At 39.6% G+C, this 21,228-nt stretch overlaps 1 protein-coding gene across 1 annotated transcript in view; it reads right to left on the bottom strand.

Annotated features, from left to right (window-relative positions):
* The window catches only part of tprn (taperin), a 41,667-nt gene extending 22,071 nt beyond the window's left edge, over positions 1–19,596 (bottom strand). Inside the window, exon 1 of the mRNA XM_052103665.1 lies at positions 17,470–19,596. Within this exon, the coding sequence (XP_051959625.1) occupies positions 17,470–19,431 (1,962 nt within the window). The 5' untranslated portion in view covers positions 19,432–19,596. The remainder of the gene's footprint in view (positions 1–17,469) is intronic.
* Between the last annotated feature and the right edge of the window lie 1,632 nt (positions 19,597–21,228).

Here is a 21,228-nt window from a genome sequence, read left to right as displayed (position 1 = left end):
TATGCTGTTTTTATCATTTCAAAAGACAAAATAAGTAGAATAATTAAGAAACTGATGAAGATACTACAACAATAACTACTTATATGACAAAAAGCGAGAGAAGGAGAGAAATAAAAACTAAAAAGTAAAACTTACCACATATACTGTAACTTTTTCCCTTTTTAGTCACGTAATATAACATGTGCATGTATGTATATGTGGTGTGTAGGCATTTCATTGTGGGTGTGGCACTTGGAACTGCATGGGTGTGCATGAAAAACAGTATGATGTTTTGTTTGTGATGAAAGAGAAAGATTTACATCATGGTCCCAGCATGAATTAATGAGATAACAGCATGCTTTCATTGACGGAAAGGCTTTAAATATTCATCAAGCCCTACAAAACCTCCCATGAACAGCACTAACGTAGAAGTGTTTAACAAACCAGACCAAACCAGCACCAATGGCAGTGTGTTGTGGACACATGGCGACACAACAAAAATTATTAGTTTAACATTATGCAAATGAGCAGAGACGCTCAACTACCAATGTGAGTGAAAATAGTGGAGATCATGTGACCACACCCTGGCAAGCACTCCAGTCGAGTGAAACCTGTTGTAGACAATGATATGACGCATTATGTATTGCAGAATTTCATATACAAATGCTTTCCCTCCAGCATGTGCACTTTTATTGGCAAGAAAATGTGACAACATCTTATTTTTAGTGGCAATACATCACATTTGTGGTCAAACGTTCAATAGCTATAACTAGTGACCCATTAATAACACTGCTAGATAAAACAGCAGTATAGTGACTTGGTGACCCTCACCGGTGTGTATACAGATTAACACAGCGTCCTAACTAGGTGTGACGCAACAAAGCTACAAGAGATAAGTCTAATTTCCTCCAGGTTAATCTGGGAGTTTTTGTACAAAACAGCAACAAGGGACAGGTAACAAGACATTTTGTCGGTCGCTTGGTATCTATTTCTGTCATATTGCACTGTGTAATCCGGTCCACAGTGTAATCTCATTGGTCCAAAATCTTGCTCCATATAACTGTATATTATACACCAAATGTGTTCTGCCTGACAGCGACAGTTGGCGACACAATGTGGGTGATTAAATGTAGTTGCTGATGTCAGTGTTTCTCAACCTTTTTTCTGCCATGGCACACTTTTTACTAACAAAAAATACCACCACGACACACCACTATGAAGTCACATAGGTATGCTGTGTAATGAGGTCACAGGTGGCAAGAGTGCTAATTGGGTATTTTGATAAGGCTTGCTTCTGTTTCGCAAACCTGTTAAATTTTATTAACTGATTAGTTCAGTGACCCCTTCTGGAAATGTCACTAGGTGGCGACATATGAGCGTCTTATGTGCTGTGAGTGAGTCAGTGAATCATTTTGAGTCGTTCATGACTGAAATCTAACAAGAGACTTGATAGTGTTTAAGCATTAAAAGAACAAAGCAGATCTATAGTCTTCCTTCAGCCTGAGCATTATTTTGCATCCAAAAAGACAACAATAGTCTAATAATCATGAGTTTCAATAACGTCCTTCTTCATTAAAACTTGCGTGACTACAAATCTACTGACTTCAGTCGAATGTTTAAGAATTATAAACACAAAACAAATCTATGGTATCGCTTTCCTACAGATTTAAACTGCTGAGCAGGACTTTTATCCAAAAAGAGGACAATAATAGCCTAATAATAATGATTTTGAGTTTCAATAATGTTCTTTCATCATTGTAAAGCGCATTTAACATGAGTTGAGTCGAGACATAATTTTTTTATTTCTGCATTTATTTGAGTAACCCCACCCTCTTTTGGAGTTTCCATCACCATTTGGAGGTCTCCGGCCTGCAGCTATACTTGGGAAACTGCCGCAATACGTTTAACGAGCTACGTAAAAATCAATTCGCAAAAATGGTAGTAACATGATTCTATGAGTTAAGGTTGGCATTCTGATTTAGTTTGAGTCATGATAATTTTTCATCTTGTTTATAATATAAATGATATGCATTATGCACTGAACAATTTACAAACGCTTTCCTTTACAGAATGTTTATTTTTAGCAGTCAAATTATAATGACATCTTATTTTTATCTGCAATACATCCCATTTGTGATCAGACCTTCAAAAGCCATGATCATTTACACCACCAATAACTTTAGGATAACCAACATGAGGAACGCCAACAAGCGACCAACAATATAGCAACCTGGCGACCGAAAGGCCCCGAACGAACGAGTGTCAAGTAATTTAGAACAAAATCAAAAGGTAAAAAGGTGTTTTTGCATTAATTTCGGTGGTTCATAACAGCCCGCCTGTTAAATTTTTACCAGCTACTAAACAGCTTCTTACTGCCATTGGTTAACGTCATCGGTAGGTGTGACCTGAAGCTCCACCTACACTGAGGTCAACTGCTAATTTTGTTTACGTTGTTCAGTTAGTCAAAATAAGTCAACATACCGGCATGCAGAGGTATTAGCGAGCTGGTGCAAATGTACCTGCATCTGTATGATCATTCGCTTAGAGATGTTTTCCAAGACCATGACATGCCATTTTTTGTTTTGTTTAATTAGTCTACAACATGAATCAAATCTACTCAAAGTGCCCATTCACTCAAGTGCGATCTGCAGCCAAAAGCCATTCACACATGTCTATTAATCGTCAGCCAAATTTCATAATCGTGACAGCCCTAAACAGAGTCATCATAAATGACAATAACAGAGAGTAACCAGTGCATATTATGGCTGCAGATAGCATGTTAGCGCATTAGCATCATGAATTCAGAATGTAAACAAGACAAATTACACATTATCTACTGCATATATATTACTTTAAATCATCATCGAGTGGTTAAAACAGCTTCCTTTACTGATCTTGTGTGAATTCTACACATAGGATGAGGCATAATGTCATAGATAACACATTTTAATGTCACATTAGTTAAGGTTCTACATGTAGCATCCTCATATTTAAATGTACTTCTAAACACCTCCTACAGCGGAGTGGCCAGTGTCTGAATGTTCGCAAACAGTATACCATTGCTCGGCAGTTTAGAACTTTGTTTTACCCCTGAAGGAAGCACAATTTCTCTGGAAGTATATCAGGGCCTTAAATGTGAACAGATGCTTGACACTGTGGCTCTGTGGCGCCATCAAAACATTGCTCTGACCGTTTACGCAACCCGACATGGCAACTACCAATGGTGCAACCAGTGGCTGAGTTTGGGGAAGGGCCACCTGTTTGACCAACCAATGGAAGATGGGAGGAATGTTTGCAAACAATAATTCCTTTAGCATTTCTTTTTGGTGGCACTAGTGGTGCAGAAATGACACTGCAGCTTTAAATGCATTCCATAGAATTCCACTGATTTTCCCCCAGAATCAGTACAGAAAATATTTGCAGATTTTGTGCGGCCTAGATATGAGGCATGCCATTTATGGAATGGCTTCAAATATTAATCAGGCCTCACAAAACGTCTCATGAGCAGCACTACTATAGGATAAGTAATGCTTCTTGAAGCCGGCGGTTTGATAAATCATTGGCAAGTTTGGGGTTGAGGGAGGGGAGGAAGTGTTTTGGAAACAAAAAGACACAGATACATAATTTAGGATGTGTAATGACAGGATAGAAAGGCTGTGGTCTCCGTTGCTCGGCGACAGACACCACGGCTATTTTTAAAGGATAGAGCAGAGGAGGAACTACGGTAAGAACAGAGAGCAAAAAGTGATGAGAAGACAGAAGTGTGCTATACTCTAAGAAGAAAACAGGAAGAGTAGGGGTGGGTAGTATGGCCAAAATCTTAAATCATTGTATGATTTATTTCCTATCTTGATTAATATTAGGGCTGGGTATCGCCAGCCACCTCACGACAACAGATTCAATGAATATAGTGCTTGTGAAGCTCCCGTAGACTCCCAGAGAAGCGCAGCGACATCAAGGCGGCAGTATGCCATACATTTGAGAAAAGAGCAGATTCTTATTAACAGGCTTATCACAGAGAAACAGGGGCAGGAAACCACACAGCCGGCTGTATCATCATCACGCATACATAAACACACGCACACACATCATATCATTCATTCTGCTGTGACCTGCTGTGGTCAGCTAGTATTTTTATGCAGCTTGAGCTTAGTTTAAGGTTGAGGGTAATTTGACTAACATTTGCATTGACTATTTCGAGCCTAACCCACACACAACAAATCAGCATTTGTGCAAAAACACGTGCAAGTTGAATGTTCTGGGTTCAATACAACTTTAGCTCTATTGACAGCATATGTGGCCTGAAGTCAATTTCCACAGAACTTGCCTCTCAGTTTGGAAAAGTGAACAAACATACATCACATTCTTTCCATGTTCCATCCTGGTATCCTTGTGCAAATACTAAGCAAAGGTAACTGGTTTTAGATTTTATCCATTTTAAGAGATCGATTATATATATATATATATATATATATATATATATATATATATATATATATATATATACACACACACACATGTTTTTAATAATACTTTGTACAGAAAGGCTGGTAAGCCAGGGCAGTCATCCCCAAGACCCCCCCGGATGGTGAGGGGCCCCGCATTCGACCTCGCCATGGGCCACACCTTTGCTTGGGACGGTCCTGTAGTACGTAATTGTACCACACCAGTCTCGTGATAACAGGTTTTAACTTTAAATGGAATATTTCACCCGAAATCGAAACTAACTTATTGCAACACAATTAGTTAAGAGACGATTAGTAATTAGATGCCGTTTGGCATCATTGACGTCAAACATGGTGAGACTTCTTGACACACTATGCGGGCCATGGACAAATAAGGGTGTCCGTGCTGGTTTTCATACATTTCCTACAAAATAAATACATATATATTACTTGATATAATATTAAATGTGAAGCGGTAAAAAATACTTACACAACCTTACTCTGATTTAGTGGACAACATTTGTTTTCCAAATAATATTATTTTAAAATAAAATTGTTTCACGTGTTTTTTTTCTTTCTTTTTATTATTATTATTAAAAAAAATTTTTTTTAAATTTATTAAGAATTTTAGCTTTAAATGGTAGTTTTCATTTATTTATTTTACCACTTTATTTTAAGCCCCAAAAAAACAAAACATCAAAATGACTTTATGTCTTTATGTAACAGTACAGATGTATTCTAGCAATTGATCTGTGTGAATTGCATTTTTTATGTATTTTGAATAACTTAATAGATCCGGACCAAAACATAAGCATCACTGACCCACATATAGTACACAATGGCCTGTATACACCTTGCATTAACGTGCGCTATCAGATAACACTTGACCACATTAAATGCCAGCTGTAAATGCCCCCAAGATGCATTTTGATTGGATCGTGCTCAGATCACAAACCACATTCGAAGGTGGTCAGAGATGGATTTTGATGGTGTAAATGCAAATTAGTTATGTTATCAGGATACAGCTCCGTACACAAGCGTTCAAAAGTTTAGGGTCACTTACTCATTCTTTATTTTTTTTATTTTTTTTCACATTTTAGAATAATAGTAAAGTCATCAAAACTATGGAATAATAGAAATGGAACTATAGGAACAAAACTGTTTTAGATTTTAGCATCTTCAACATGGCCACTGTAATTGGATTAATGGCAAGGAGGAGGCGAGAACCGGCTTGACAATATAAATTATATTTAATTAAGAACTTAAACCAAAAGACACAAACACACACATATGTCAGACAGCTGCCCGTAAACACTCTCTCGCTCTCTCTCTCTCTCTCTCTCTCTCTCCCGCACCACCGTCCGCATTCGGCCTTTATCCCTCTCGGAGGCTTGATTAAGGGGCTGGGTGTGTAGAATCACGACCCAGCCCGGCCCCGCCCTCCGCCCTGTCACAGCCACACTTTGCCTAGAATTTGCAGAAATGTACTCTTGACATTTTTGCAACCAACTTCTTGAGGTGTCACCTTGTGATGCTTTTTAAACAGTATTGAAGGAGTTCCCGTCTATGTTGGGCACTTATTGGCTGCTCTTCTTAATTATTCGGTCCAAGTTATTCATTTAAAAAACATATTTTTTATAACATTTTATTTTTTTATATGGTGGCACAATTATATTTTTGTCTACAAAACACATTTCAAACATTTAAGCATACGCCTTCAAACATTTGAACGGTAGTGTATCTAATTAATTATGTGATGAGATCACACTACAGTCATCCGTTGTTAAAGTGCCTTGTTGAGGGTCCTTTTCTGTTTAATCTGCCATTGAAATTTGAAGAACACAACAGACACTAACATCTTGCAATTTTGTCACCTGAAAAATGAACAATGAACAATACCCCATAATTTATTCCATTGGAATATCTAGTCTTTCTCCTCAAATCCCCACTTGCTCACATCTCTCTCCTGCTTTCTAATCACTATGACGCTCACGTGAAACCAAACTTCACTCCCAGCATTTCAGATAAGAAGCATTAGCACTTACAAAGTGGTGAACGCGAGATGAATATCATTTAATTGTAGTCGAACGCTAGCCTTTCGAGTATACTTCATCTGACTTTGCGCGCATACACAGGCGGTTGGCACATCTGAGCTATGACTGCTATGAGAGACTGGATTATTTATCTTCAAGAGTTTAGACCCATAAAGATGTCTTTATATGTCCTGACCTCATCCACTGTTGTTGTTTCCACCTTCGTCTTCTGGTTTTTAGCAGCGATTAAATCTTCTATTGTTTCTTTGTGACAGCAATGGCTCAACTGTGAGTGTTGCCACCTTGTGGACCCACAAATTATTGCAAATAATTCCAGGTGCATACTGCATGTTCAGAGTATGCGTGGTTAGAAAAATCAATCCGCATGCGTTCAGTGCTCATGCACTCTGCTGGTGCTTAGCATTTGCTTCTGAATTAAGTAAACTTTGGGCTTTACTTTGATTGGATCTCTATCCGATCACAGTGAAAACACATTGGACTCCAAGGTCAACGGTGACCCTTTAAAACTCTCACATTGACTTTGTCTACAACTTTCTCTCTTTAATACTATAATCTTCTCTCGCCCTCTTTCATACAGAGTGGAGTGTGTCCTGAATTAAACATGACAGTGACCGTGGCGCTTTGCAGTCTGAATTCTAATTACATCGACTCTATTGTAGACACTGCAGCCATGTGACACACACACATACACACAGAAATGGTCCATATGGGATTACATAATGCTGTCAAGAATGCACTATACACCACTAAATGATCTGAAGTTCAAAGTCCATGACACAATGGTGTATAATGACGGAAAAGTAAAAATACACACAAACATTCAGCCAGTGTCTGTCTGCATAAAAAGCACTTCCTGTAGGACAGCGGTTAATTGAAGGGTAGATGGTGGAGGGGAGAGAGAGTGAAAGAGGTGTGTATGATGGAAAAGACGCTATTCTGACTGGTCAATAATTAAACGTGATGGACTTTCACACTCATAAGGACCTGCAAGGAAGGGGAGCACTTCCATCTGTCTTGATGGAAGTGTTTGGAAGGCACGCCGCATAAAATATTTTCAAGACGGAACGCTATTAAAAGAATGTGCAATGACAGTAATGCTACCTCTAATATGGAGGAGAAATTAAGGATTAAAAATAAAAGAGAATTGGAAACATTCATCCCAGGTGTTCAGAAAACTGGCCAAATTGGCACAGAATGGAAGTTGTAGCCACTGGAGAAGCCACTATGTCTCTTTTGTTCAAAGTAATAAATTACTTGCGGTTTAGAGCACGTAGACAAAATGCTCTCACAAACCTCATGTTTGCTTGTGACTGGTGGCAGACGACTTATGTCTGAAAGTGAAAGCCTGTAATAGCAGCCACTCATTTTCATGACAGACTAAAGCTCCAGCATTTCAGAATGACCAGAGCAACATCTGAGATGCTATGTAACGATATTATGGGGATTTTCCACAACACTGTACAGCTGAACTCGACTCTGCTTGCTTTTTGGGGGTTTTCCACTGTGGATAGTACCTGGTACTTTTTTTAGTACCACCTTGGTTGAGGTTCCAAGCGAGCCAAGCTGATACTAAATGTGACGTCAAAACCCTGCAGATCACTGATTGGTCAGAAAGAATTGTCACTACCAGCGTCACTGGATTTGCGTCACAGGACATCAACCCGCTAGTTTTAAAGTTAGCTACAGCAATAGCGGTATCATTTGTTCAAGCGACTTTCGAATTGTAAAAAGAAATGGCTGTGCGCAAAACCACGCTGTGGTCAATAAACGAGGTGCAGACGGTCCACTCGTTAGTAGCCGAGGAGAGGGTCCAACGAGAGCTGGATGGGGCAACGCAACTATGACGATCAGTCTATAATCCTACCCACGTTGAGGCTGCACTAAACTGCATTGGAAAAGCAAGCTCAGAAAAGTAAAGCGGGCAGTCGAGTCGAGCCGTAACATGCAGTGGAAAAGTGCCAAAAGTGCTGGTTAGTCCAGTTACGAGTGATTATTCAGTCACATGACTTGTTGAGGCAAGGTCACGTGACTTTTTTTATATATATCAAGGAATTTAATCTGTAAATGTGTTTCCATCTTAGTTTATGTGCATGTCTTCTTATCGAATAAACAATATAACCATCTCTCAAGTGTATATAATATGTTGATATACTGTATATATATATATATATATATATATATATATATATATATATATATACACACAGCTATACATGTGCAGACGGATGTCTTTGGCCGTTACGTTTGCGAAACGCACTTCCCTAATTCAGGTTAGTTCACTTAACATACAACCCCTGGCAAAAATTGGAATCACCACACTTAGAGGATGTTCACTCAGATTTTTTTTACTTCGTAGCAAATTAACAAATCTCAGAAAGCTGAACATTCTGGCTAAATTACATTATTTTAATTAAATGGCATATTTTTTCCAGATCAAGTAGAGGACAAAATTATGGAATCACTCAATGTTGAGTAAAAAAATTAAAAAATTCTACAACAATACCGCCACAAGTCTAAAAATGCAAATTAGTCTGCTATTAAAAGAGAGTGCTTACAGACCTTAATGAGCAGTAGGACTTGGCTGATTAAAAGGAAACATGGCCCCAACATGAGAGTTGTCAACTGAAACAATGGAAAGGATTATAAAACTCTTTCAAGAAGGAAATCCAACACTGAGTATGGCAAAAGAAGTTGGTTGTTCCCAGTCACTGTAAAGTATACTGTAAATATTGAGTTTATACGTAGGGTTACATTCTACCTCAATGTAACTCAAAATATTTAGTAGTGCGTAAATTGTGACTTAGTGCCCATTTCCGCCACAAGTAGGCTAAGTTGTAACTTATGTATAGCTGGTGCAACCGGCCCTTGGGAGATGGGAATCATTACCTCAACAGTCAATGCACAGGTGTACATTGACATTTTGGACACTTTTCTCATTTCATCGATAGAAAAAAGGTTTGGTGATGAAGAAGTCATTTTTCAGGATGATAATGCATCTTGCCACAGAGCAAAGAGTTTTAAAGCTTTTCTTCAGGAAAGGCATATCAACTTAATGACATGGCAGGCAAACAGTCCAGATCTCAATCCGATTAAAATTTTATGGTGGAAATTGAAAACATTGGTCCATGACAAGGCTCCATCCTGCAAAGCTGATCTGTCAACCGCTATTTGAGAAAGTTGGAACCAGCTTGACAGAGAATATTGTTTTTCATTAGTGAAGTCCATGTCTCAAAGAATTCAGGCCATCATGAAAGCCAGAGGGGGAGCAACAAAGTACTAATTGTGATTTTGTTTTGTTGATGATTCCATAATTTTGTCCTCTACTTGATCTGGGAAAGAATATGCCATTAATTAAAATAATGTCATTTCATTGTTTTCTACTAAAGTTCCTCTATTAGAAAAGTAGACAAAGTTAGAATAACACTGAAGTAGCATTCATCTTTTCTCAAAGTGTAAGTGTGAGGAGGAATAATCGAAAGAACTAGTCCCCATATTTAATTCTGCAATCAGATTACAAAATTCAATAATATTACCTGATAATAAAACATTTAATTAAGGTGACATTCCCTCATGAAAATTAACCACTACAGCAATCATTGCTTATCCATGTTATTTGTAGTAAAACCAAAGTAACCATAAAATTAACCATGATTACAACGGTTATGGTTACTAGCATATTACTATAGTATAGTAAGTTCATTTTCATACGGGGTGACAATATCACATTGAAGATACAGTATACATACACTTATAAACAAACTAATAAAACATCCTGTTTTATATAACTGAATTGAAATACAGAGATGCATTGCAGGACTTAACAAATTATTTTGCTTAACAAATAAGGCAAAGTCCCTATAAGGCTGCGTGGGCCTCAAGTGAATCAGTGAATTTACATGAACCGTCTGAAAGAACCAACTTACTAAAATTAATCAGAGTTCCCAATGCTAAATATAAGGGAATCGTTTATTTTAACAGGTTTATTTACATGAACTGTCTCACTTAAATGATTTGCAGTTCCCAGTGCTACATGAGAGAGAGAGAGAGAGAGAGAGAGAGAGAGAGAGAGAGAGAGAGAGAGAGAGAGAGATGACGGTTTAGGGGAGCACATTTGATTTCTCCCTCGGCACCACTGTTGAGTTTGCAATCAGTGATGGATTTAGGCATGGGCATGGGCATGGGCGGAAACCCCCCCCCCCCAACACTGGAACACCGAGTTGAAGTACAGCGTACATAGAATGGTGCCGAGAGTCACAAATGTAGCATTTTGTGACGCTACTGTAATACTCGCTGGAAAATGACGCTCATTGCTGAAAAATGTTGCTACGTTAGTAGCGTCACAACATTTCTACTACTCCCCAACATTGCTGATCACTTAGAAACGTAATAGGTATATGACTTTGTAGTACAAATGGTGTGTTACAAGTTATGCAACGTTTAATACTTAAGGACAAAGTATACTATGGTTTTCCAAATGCCTCACAAGCATGGTATCTAGAAAACTGGGCTGCATGTAAAAAATCAGCATAACGTATGCTGATCTCGAAATCTGTGTAGATTGGAAAATTGGAAGTACGGTGACTTAAAGCATGTCACAAAGCAGTCGAAGTGCACATGCATTGAATGCATTCGTATGTGCTCGTGGTCAAAAGAGTGTATTTTAAAAAGGCTAAAGCGTGCAACTGTATGGGAGACAAAGCAGCACATGGAAAAAAAATCAAGTTTAACCTGCCTTTAAGGTTACCTTGACCTCAAGTATGAGCAATAAAAATAGTAAAGCTTGCTTTGGCTAACCCTGCAAATAAGCAGGTGACATTTTCAGCATCTTGTTTAGTAAGGCTGGGTTTGGTACAGGAACTGTTTGGCTGGGAACAATATCCACTAAAACCACTCAACAGTATCAAAGGCAAACAGAATGATGGAGGGTTAGTGTGTTAATACAAGAGCACTAAGCAACATCCCACGTACACATTGCACAAACACACACCAGTGTCATCGGCACCTGCAAAATACTCTGGCAAGCTTTCTAAATCTGGGCCATACCAAAATAATCCATTACAATAAGACACTCCCTATTCAAAGCCCTCAGAATGAGTAACAGAGACATAAAAGCAAATAGCGAAACCATGACGAAAGTTCACTGACATATTCTCACCGCCATGTAAAATAAAATGTCTCTTGTGTGGCTATACATTCAATTGGGTGACAATGACAACTGCAATTTGTAATCTTCACACTACTAGAATTGTCAGGTGGAACTACTTAAAGCCCAACACAGCAAGCAATATGATGAGCTAAAGTGGAGGCTGAAATAAATTCTGAATTCAGTTATTGGGAGAACATTTAATAAAAGAAGAAATATTAACACTTTAATGAGAGCCTAACATGAAGCTACTCAGAATTCAGTTAATGTATGTTAAGAATGCTAATGAGAGTTAATTATATGCTTCTTTATCAATAACAGAGAACAGTTCCTCTGAAACATGGAAATTATAGAGACATAGACATAAAGTTAAATAATAACTTTATTCTCTTTCAAAGTTGTTATTTTATTTAATCTTTATTTAACCAGGTCTGTCCCATTGAGATCTGAATCTCTTTTACAAGAGACCTGGCCAAGAAATGCAGCAACCAGATCTAGACAGTATAGCACATAAATACATACATCGACATCATATTATGGAACAACATATAAAAACACAATCATTAAGAACAGTTCCAATCAAAAGATTGTAATTCCTTGGATTTAACAATCATTCCAAATTCACAAAGAGTAGTAAGATCTTGACGTTTAAGGACAGATTGCAAATTGTTTTCAAGAAAATGGTGCTGGAAATGTAAAAGCCTTTATACCCATTTCAGAGTGACCTTTAAGAACATTCATGAGTACAATATCCCGAGAGCGTAGTCCATAAACCCCACATTTCCAATAAATGTTCAAAATAATTGTATATCAGAATCTGCACACAATTTTTATACTGTGGATTTTGCAGATATCGATATCGAAGGTGGTGGAAAAGGCGGATAACCAATTAATTGGCCAATACGTTTTCAAATTGTTATATAGACCATTACAAAGATGCCTTAATCTTTCCTTACAATGACAGGCACAGACATAGTGTTACACTGGGATGAAGTCAAGAGAGCTGGATCTAGGTGCAGCTAAGGAGGCTCTGGGACGGACGAGGCTGGCAACGCTGGCTCTGGGACTGACGAGACTTCCAGCTCGTTGACCGTGGCAGGCGTGGGCGTTGGCTCGTTGGCTGTGGCAGGCATGGAACGCTCAGAAGCTGAAACCGGGATTGAGAGAGGTGGTTCCTCTGCAGCGAGTGTCTCCAAAACTAGCCTCACATACTCCTTCCATGTGCAATCTCCGGTCTCCAGCAATTCCCTCCACTGGTGCGCAATGAGACCGATCGAGTACATGGACTTCAGTGTAGCATCAGAAAAGTCTGTGCACTTGGCAAGGACACAAAACTGACGGGAATGAATGGAGCCGCTAGATCCATTTTTGCTCAGTTGTTGTATGTACCTGCATGTGTTTGACCTCCCATGTTTAACCAGTGCCCTTCGTAGATGTTTGCTCCTGTTTATGTTCTTGTTTCCCATCGTGGATGTTTTGTTTGTTCCTGTGTCTACCAGTTATTTATATTTGTTTATTTTCATTAAAATCCTTAGCTGCACCTAGATCCAGCTGAATCCAAAATGAATAAAATCCAAGATGTTGTTTATTGTTGAACCAAAATTCCAGTAATAACCAGAAAAATTCAAAATTTGGTGCATAAAGCGAGACTTTTAACTATAAACAAGTGCATACACGCCTCTTATTTTGGACTATTATTTTGTAATGTGGGAGACTTGGCTCTGTTATATGCTCTACATTTAAGTATTTACCAAAATTATGCTTTGGTATAAATACTATTTTCAAATAGTCGCATTTATCTCTGTGTGCCCTCGCTATAATTCAGAAAACTTGATTATTTTATCAAAATAGCAAAATATGCATTGAAGTGAGAATAAAAATATGGATGAATTTTGTCAATGACAAAAGATTTAAGATTAAGCAAATACCCATGAGATGTCAGTGACTGTTTTATTTCACCACAAGGGGCTGTAATACTGGGGACTCATCCAGCGCTGGCCACGAAGTAACAAGGAGGAATAAAAGAATACAAATAATAATCGGCATAGTAGTTCCAAAAAGCAACCGATATATCATACACCCTTAATAACTAGGGACCAAAATATCACAGAGACTAGTAAACTTTTAAGTAACCACCTATCAACCACCCAGCATACACTAGGAAGCAACAATCTAACAACCACTCAGAACACCTTAGCAACCTCATAGTAAGGCCTTGGCAACCACAACACCCTAGCATTTTTGGCAGGAAGTTTTGCAAAGTCAAGCTAGCACCACTCACATTTTCTTCACACAATGTAAAAATCAAGTTTTAACACACTTATCATGTAACAAAAAAATGGTTATATTAAACTACACAAAGAACTAAAGAGCCCAAGTAGTTAAATCAACACAGTCCTGGCCTACAGAGTTTGAAGAGCATGTGATGTTAGTATGCCATAAAGACTCTTCTCTCAGTGTCCCACAAACACAGAAATAAAGACTGTGAACCCACAGAGAAAAACTACAGAGAATGAGAGGAAAAACAGCAGGGAGAAAGAAACATATACGCTTTAAAACACATGTACACAAGGCCCAAATTCCAAACAAATGACATGCTCTTGATGTTTTTATTATTGCTGCTTCCCTGCCCAAGCTCCAAACCAGACAGAGCTTCAATGTCAGATCTAAAAGCAACCAAACAAAAGGCATGACATACATGGGCCAAACCTCAATCACGAAACACCTCAACACAATCAAGAATGAAAGAACAGCAGCACATAACATAACCAAACCGGTGTCTGACAGGGTGGATTCTTGAATGGACAATAGGACAGGAGAGTGGAAAGAATACTGTCAGTTAAGCTGGCGTCCCACTACTGCAAACAACTCAATTTTGGCCAAGGTTATCACACTTACAGACTTTTGCTGAGATCTCACCTTCATCTTCAGTCTGAGGTATGACACACTTGCCAATTGAGAATGGTGGAGGGGTGACCCCCTCTGACTCCCTATCTCTCTTTGATTCCCCGTAACGTGGAGGTCGCCTTAAACAATTGAGAGTGATTTAGGAGGATACACGCAAAATGAACTAAATCAACCCAACATTTTGTCTTGATTTCTCGATTTAATTGCATTCTATCCATGGTAAAATTGAAGTTTATTTAATCCATTTGAGTTGGACCTACTGGCCGGCGATTATGTAAACGAAGGTTATGCCTAAAAAGCGCTGGGCAATTCCAGCTAGTGTGACGCCGACTTTATGTGAGATCAAACATCATTAGTGACCATCAAATGACATATTTCAGTTAAATTCCTCCAATCAAACCTACACTAAAGACTGATGGCTCGCTGTGCCGTAAAGTATGAGTGCGCAAGAGTATATTTCACAATGAGGTAATTCACGAAACTAGATTTTTACATGTTCTTAAGAAAATATGAGCGGTGCTTGCCCATGCAAAACTCACTGCCATAATGGTAGGGCAATGCTAGGCAGTTGCTATGGTGTTTTGGATTTGCCCACAAATCAAAAGAGCCCACCCCCAAATCTAAATGATGCTCTGGTCCCTATATATGGCTAAGTCTATAGCATTTTTACACCAGTTTAATCATCCATCAGGTGAAAATTTTAAGTCAGATCAATTAGAAAATCTGCATTTGAGGTATAATTCCTGTCCATAGACTGTGTGGGGTGAGTTAGGAACCAAAGTTTAATACTTCGGGGTTAGGAGTAGAGGCCAACCGATATATCAGATTTACCGATTAAATGGGGCCGATAGTTTCGTTTTTTAAGTATCGCTATCTGAATAAATCAACACAGATAGTGTTCTAAAATTACATTTAAAAATGCAAGACTTAAGTTTTATTTTTTTACCCTTTTTCTCTCTCTGTCTTGTGCATCATTCAGAGATTTCGTACGATAATAAAATAAATAAATACTGTCAGTAGTGATGAAGTCACTATTTGGCTTTGTAAGGCAGTGTTTTATGTTACTGCTGAACATCAAACACATTTAACCTGTAATATTTTAATTAATATTTTTTATTAATTTCAGATGGCAATGACTTTGAAGAAGGTACCATTGTGGGAGAAATTTAGTGAAGCATTGTCATGGAAATTAACACTTCACAGTTAAGTTCAGCACTATTTTACATTGATATTAAATATTAAAAACTATCGGCCAATTAATCAGCTATCGGCTGTGTATGAGATTCGGCAAACCACACTATCTACCTGTAGTAAGGAGTTTGTTTAAATCCATAACCTCGAGAATGAGCAATAGTAATAGTAATGCTTGCCATGACAAAAATACAATAATAAACAGATTTATATTTTGAAAAAGATTAATGACTGCTTTGACAACACCAATACATTGATCCATTTAAACACCTTACTGTTGCCTGTTTGGTTTTATTTTGACAGTCCATTGTGAATGCCAGCATGTTATGTCACCACCTCACCAGTCAAACAAATCTCAAGTATGGCTGTGTAAAACTACAGGTATCAATATCGATCGTCTCAACTTTAGACACCACACCCACTGACCGACCACAGTCCATCTGATTATTATTACACACTATATTCTTGTTTGATGCACTTAAAAGCAAGAACAATACATATCCATGGACAGATCAGAATATTCCCCTTTGTTTTGAGTTTTATGTGTGAAATAATCAGGGCTTGTTACTTTTGGGCGGGCAGAAAATCTGATCAGCAAAATCTAAACACTTCCTGCAGGGATTTTATCTTCTTCTGTGTTTTATGTACGGTGTCTATTTCAGATTATTATCTATTTCAGATAAACTTGCCTCAATTAGCGCATAAAAACAAACTGTGATTGGTCATTTTACGTGGGACCAATCCTGTTGAAGTTGTCAGTTCTTGGCAAGAATAACCTGCAATGTGGATCAGACCTTTTGCCGTTTAGTCAAAGCTCTGACCATGTTAGACTGGGATATATCAGTGGTAGAAATACTGTATGGCGTCAACTATAGATCCACTGATTTCTTGGCCAAGACCTCATATAATCATTAGTTAAGAAATCTCAATTGCATTTATGTGAAACAATAAATGCAGGCTTCCAAACGTTTGCCATTTTACACACCCTTCAGATCACAGATCAACTAAAAGGAATATTTCAGGGTTTAATACAAGTTAAACTTAATCAACAGCATTTGTGGGCAGGGTTACATTGAGGCACTTAGAATGGATGTGAAGGGGGGCCAATGTGTACATGTTAAAATACTGACTGTTTCAAAAGTATAGCCACAAGACTTAAACAAAATGCTTGTTAACATGATTTCAGTGTGATAAAATCTAAATTATTTTATGTGGTAATCAACATTATGCCACAAATGTTGTCAGTTGAGATTAACTTGTATATTGAGCCCAAAATATTCCTTTAAGAGAATTTTATTATAGCTCAGCAACTCTTAAGACTGAACTCAGAACTGAACACATGACTCATTTTCCAGTGTAAATCACCTGATCCCCCAGCAAGATCTTTACTGCAGTTCAGGTTTGGTTACAAATTTAAGTCGCAATGAGAGCATATACTGTGACTTAGACCAATCAGAAACCTGTTCAAAAATCCTATTCATAACCTATCAGTCGCCTAATGCCTATTACTTGCATCCTGTAGCTTACTTTTGAAGCGCTGTGTACTTCAGTGTTTATGGACTGGGCCCATTCACTTTCATTGTAAGTGCCTTACTAGAACCACTTTTTTTTATGAACGAGGGGGGCAAGTCGAATTTTTTTTTTACAGACTATTCCTTAATAAAAAAGATGCCTTTCTTCATATAGTAAACATGCCTTGCAGAATACAGTTCTTAAATCTCATTTGCTATTATGCTAGGAGTATCTTTACCTTTTTTCCTGTTGAACCAGTCTTGGAAAGGCAGGATCGCCCAAGTGAGAGGTAACCCCCAATGACCTCGATTTCCTCTGCAGCAGGGTAGCGCTTTTTAAGCAGGGTGCCCAGTTGGGCGTAGGGAGCCTGTGAAGCAGGTGGCGTGCTCTGTGAGTCCGAGACAGGCTCCTGGGACTCAACGGGGCCGGATGGGGCCTCATGCCTCCGTTTCGGAACGACTGTAAACGTATTCCCTTTGCGGCTCTGCACTGCAGGGCTTGGGATGGGCGATGTGGCCTCCACCACTATGTCGTCGATGTTAGTGATGGGCAGCTTGTCAACCAGAGGTCCATCTGGAAGTAGGACCGATTTGGTGGGCGACCCAGTTGAGCAGGGTGAAGCTGGGATGGGTGAGCTGGGCGTGAGCTGCGGAGACTCCGTTTTGGCTGCTACAGTCACCTTTTCTGTAAGTTTCGGTGTGGGGGGTGATAATGGAGCGGGCGAGGAAGTTGGCACTGCAGGCTCTGGTGCTGCCAAACCCACTGGCGATCGTGGCGATGGGGGCGAAAGGACCGGGCTGGAGGGTGCTGTGCTGCCAGGGGACGAGATGGCAGCACGACTCTTGGGTATGATGGTGAAGGAATTGCGAGACTGGAGGCGCAGGTTGGCGAGGGCACGGGCCTGTACGTCGCCAGCCGGAAGGAGGGAAAGATCCGGGCGAGGGGAGGGACGGATCTCAAAACTGGGCGATAGGGGTGGCGACGTGGGGCTGTGGCTCTCCAGAGAGCATGGCACCTTGGCTTTGGAGGCCCCATCTGTGCTTTCCCAGTCTTTTTTCCTAACAGGCTTGGACGGCGACGTCTCCGTGTCCTCCTTGGGACGCACAGTCACACCTCGTTCCCCACTACCATCAAAACGCCTACGTGCAGAAGACACTAATTGAGGGGACCCGGACACAGGTGTACTGCTCCCTGAGTCACAAGGAGAGGCGTGATGATTGGAAGACTGGTTGTCATGGAAGACGTTGCTGTGTGAAATACGGATTGGAGATCCAACTTTTGGCACCACATCTGGCTGAGGTTTGGGTCGGGAGCTTGGCCTGATAGGACTAGAATCCAAGTCCAGGAGGTTTTCCGTGCTGCGTGACTTGGGTTGCAACTTACCATAATTCCTGTCAAATTTCTGGAGCATGCGACTCACCCTGCCTTGCCCCTCGACTGAGGCGGAATCCTGCCGTCCCAACGTGCTGAGGTTCTCTTCGCTTTTGCTGAGCCCAGTGTCATAAATAACCACTTCGTTTGCCCGTATCTCGGTAACCGGACTACCTCTCCGGTCTAAGAGGTCATTGAGAGAGCTGTATCCGCTCACCGTGCCGTTCTGCTGCAGTTTCGATGCATGCTTCAAACCACATCCTTCCGGAAAGTAATCCGGGTCGGATTCAATAATGATGATGTTGTCAGCGCGAATAGTCCGTATCCCGGGAACGCTCCCGTACAGCTCCAGGATGTGCTGAACGGGACGAGGAGCGTTCTCTTGGTTCTGGCGCTTCTTGCGCTCTTTCTCAAACTTAATGAACGGGTTGTCGTGCAGCGGACCCAAGCTCTCTTGCAGCACCAGACTCTCCTGCGTTCCGTTGTCTATTACCGTTCTCTCCTCCGACTCGCTCGGCTCCGCGGATGGCCAATGCTCTTTTGTTTTCACCGGAGACAGATCAGGGCTTTTGGTTGAGCGTTTGCCACCAGAATGCTGGCTGGCGGGCGTAATGGTGTAGTTCCTGCCGGAATGTGCGCTGGAAACATCATCATTGCTTTTGCTGGCCGCTATCTCGCCGTTAAGTCGAGATGCGAGAGACTCGGCACCTGCCCCGGACCCGCCGCCCTTCGCCTTCCTCCGCTCAAGGATCTCGCGTTTCCAGGCCGGCATCCTCGGGCTCTCCTGCCCGGGCTCTTGGCCAAGAACACGAAGATCCCCGCCCGACATGGTTGGGGAAACGGGTTTTGTGGGGATATGTTTAAAACCGAATGATATCACGCCGTACCTGCAGCGCCTCTTCTTATTCGAACACGTTCATCATTGGGGCTGCAACAATGTATCCTGCATGATGATGATGCCCGTCTACTGACACAGCCCCGCCCTCCGCCGGTGACGTCGCTTTTCCGTCTCAGGGAGGACACCTCATTTGGTCATTTTGACTTGAGGCACACCTTTTGTATTAACATATGACACCGCCCACCTTCCAATTCCTATTGTGAACGTTGAACCGAGCCATGTCAGTCAAAGTGAGCCCCGCCCCTTTCATATGCTTTAACCCTTTCAGAATTATTTCGGAATCATTAAAGGGATAGTTCACCTAAAAAATGAAAATTCTCTCATCATTTACTCTCCCTCATGCCATCCCAGATGTGTATGACTTTCTTTCTTCTGCTGAACACAAACAAAGATTTTTAGAAGTATATTTCTTCATTGTAGGTCCATAAAGTGAAGGGTGGGCAGAACTTTGATCCTCCAAAAATCACATAAAAGCAACATAAAAGTAATCCATAACACTACAGTGGCAAACTCAATTTCTTCATAATCGATATCATAAGTGTGGGTGAGAAACAGATCAATATTTAAGTCCTTATTTACTATAAATCTCCATTTTTACTTTCACTTGCGAAAGTGAAAGTGGAGATTTATAGTTTAAAAAAAAGGACTTAAATATGTATCTGTTTCTTACCCACACGTATCATATCGCTTGAATTAAATCAAACATTAATTGGGGGAAAGTATGTAAGTAGTATTTTTCGAAAGTAATCAATTGGAGGGGGACTGACAGCTGTCCTCTTGATCCAGAGTTGGATCAATTATCTAGGAAATCTAATAAAAAGGCTTCATAAGTTTCTTATGACTATGACATGAGGCAACTACTGTCCTCACACAGATTAATTTTAATCAGATTTAAAGGAGTCTTACATAAGATACAAATAAATACACGCCCCTGTAATCCCAATAAACAAAATTAAGAATAAGGTCACATCAGAATAAATATTTAAAAAGTAAATATATAAAAAAATCTAATGAAAAAGTTTTCAATATAATAAATATTCAATATGTGTCTTGTATGTTTGGAAAAATGTATAAAATAAAAATAGTAGTACTGTTTTCGAAAATAATAAATAGGAGGGGACCAACGGTTCTCTGTTTGGTCAATGCGGGAAAGAATTATAAAAACTAATGAGAAAAGAAGCATTACTGGGGGGTTGACAGGTGCAATACTATCCTTGTCATCTATAATACAGTTTTAATAAGATTAATTAAAAGGCAAATATATAAAGAAGAAGACTGCATCTTCTTTTTGGTCCACATTGGGGTTATTTATTTTATATAATAATAATAATAATAATAATAATGAGGATCAAGTGTAATGTTCCTGGGGGCTGACGTGTGCAATACTATCCATGTCATCTACAGTTCTAATCAGATTAATTAAAGGGCATATAAATAAGGACTGTGCTTACAAGACAACATAAGTACAGAGTGCAGTTATTTATAGACTTTACCAAGTCATGGCTGCGTATTATCACCTGGGCATGTAATGAATTCAGATAACCTCAAAATCATCATAAAGAAAGGAAGTGGGAACAGGAAAACATGTTAATTTAAGATATGGCTGTGTGACCTTTCTTGTACAATTGTTGCCATTTAGAGCCACAGTAGATGTGCTGGATATCCAGTAAGTCATTTATTATTACAAGACTATCTAAAGATATGCCTAAAGAAATTGTCTTATGCTTT

The sequence above is a fragment of the Xyrauchen texanus genome, chromosome 3 (assembly GCF_025860055.1).
Source record: "Xyrauchen texanus isolate HMW12.3.18 chromosome 3, RBS_HiC_50CHRs, whole genome shotgun sequence".
In the NCBI taxonomy this organism is placed as follows: Eukaryota; Metazoa; Chordata; class Actinopteri; order Cypriniformes; family Catostomidae; genus Xyrauchen; species Xyrauchen texanus.
This window is presented reverse-complemented; position numbering and strand designations above follow the sequence as displayed.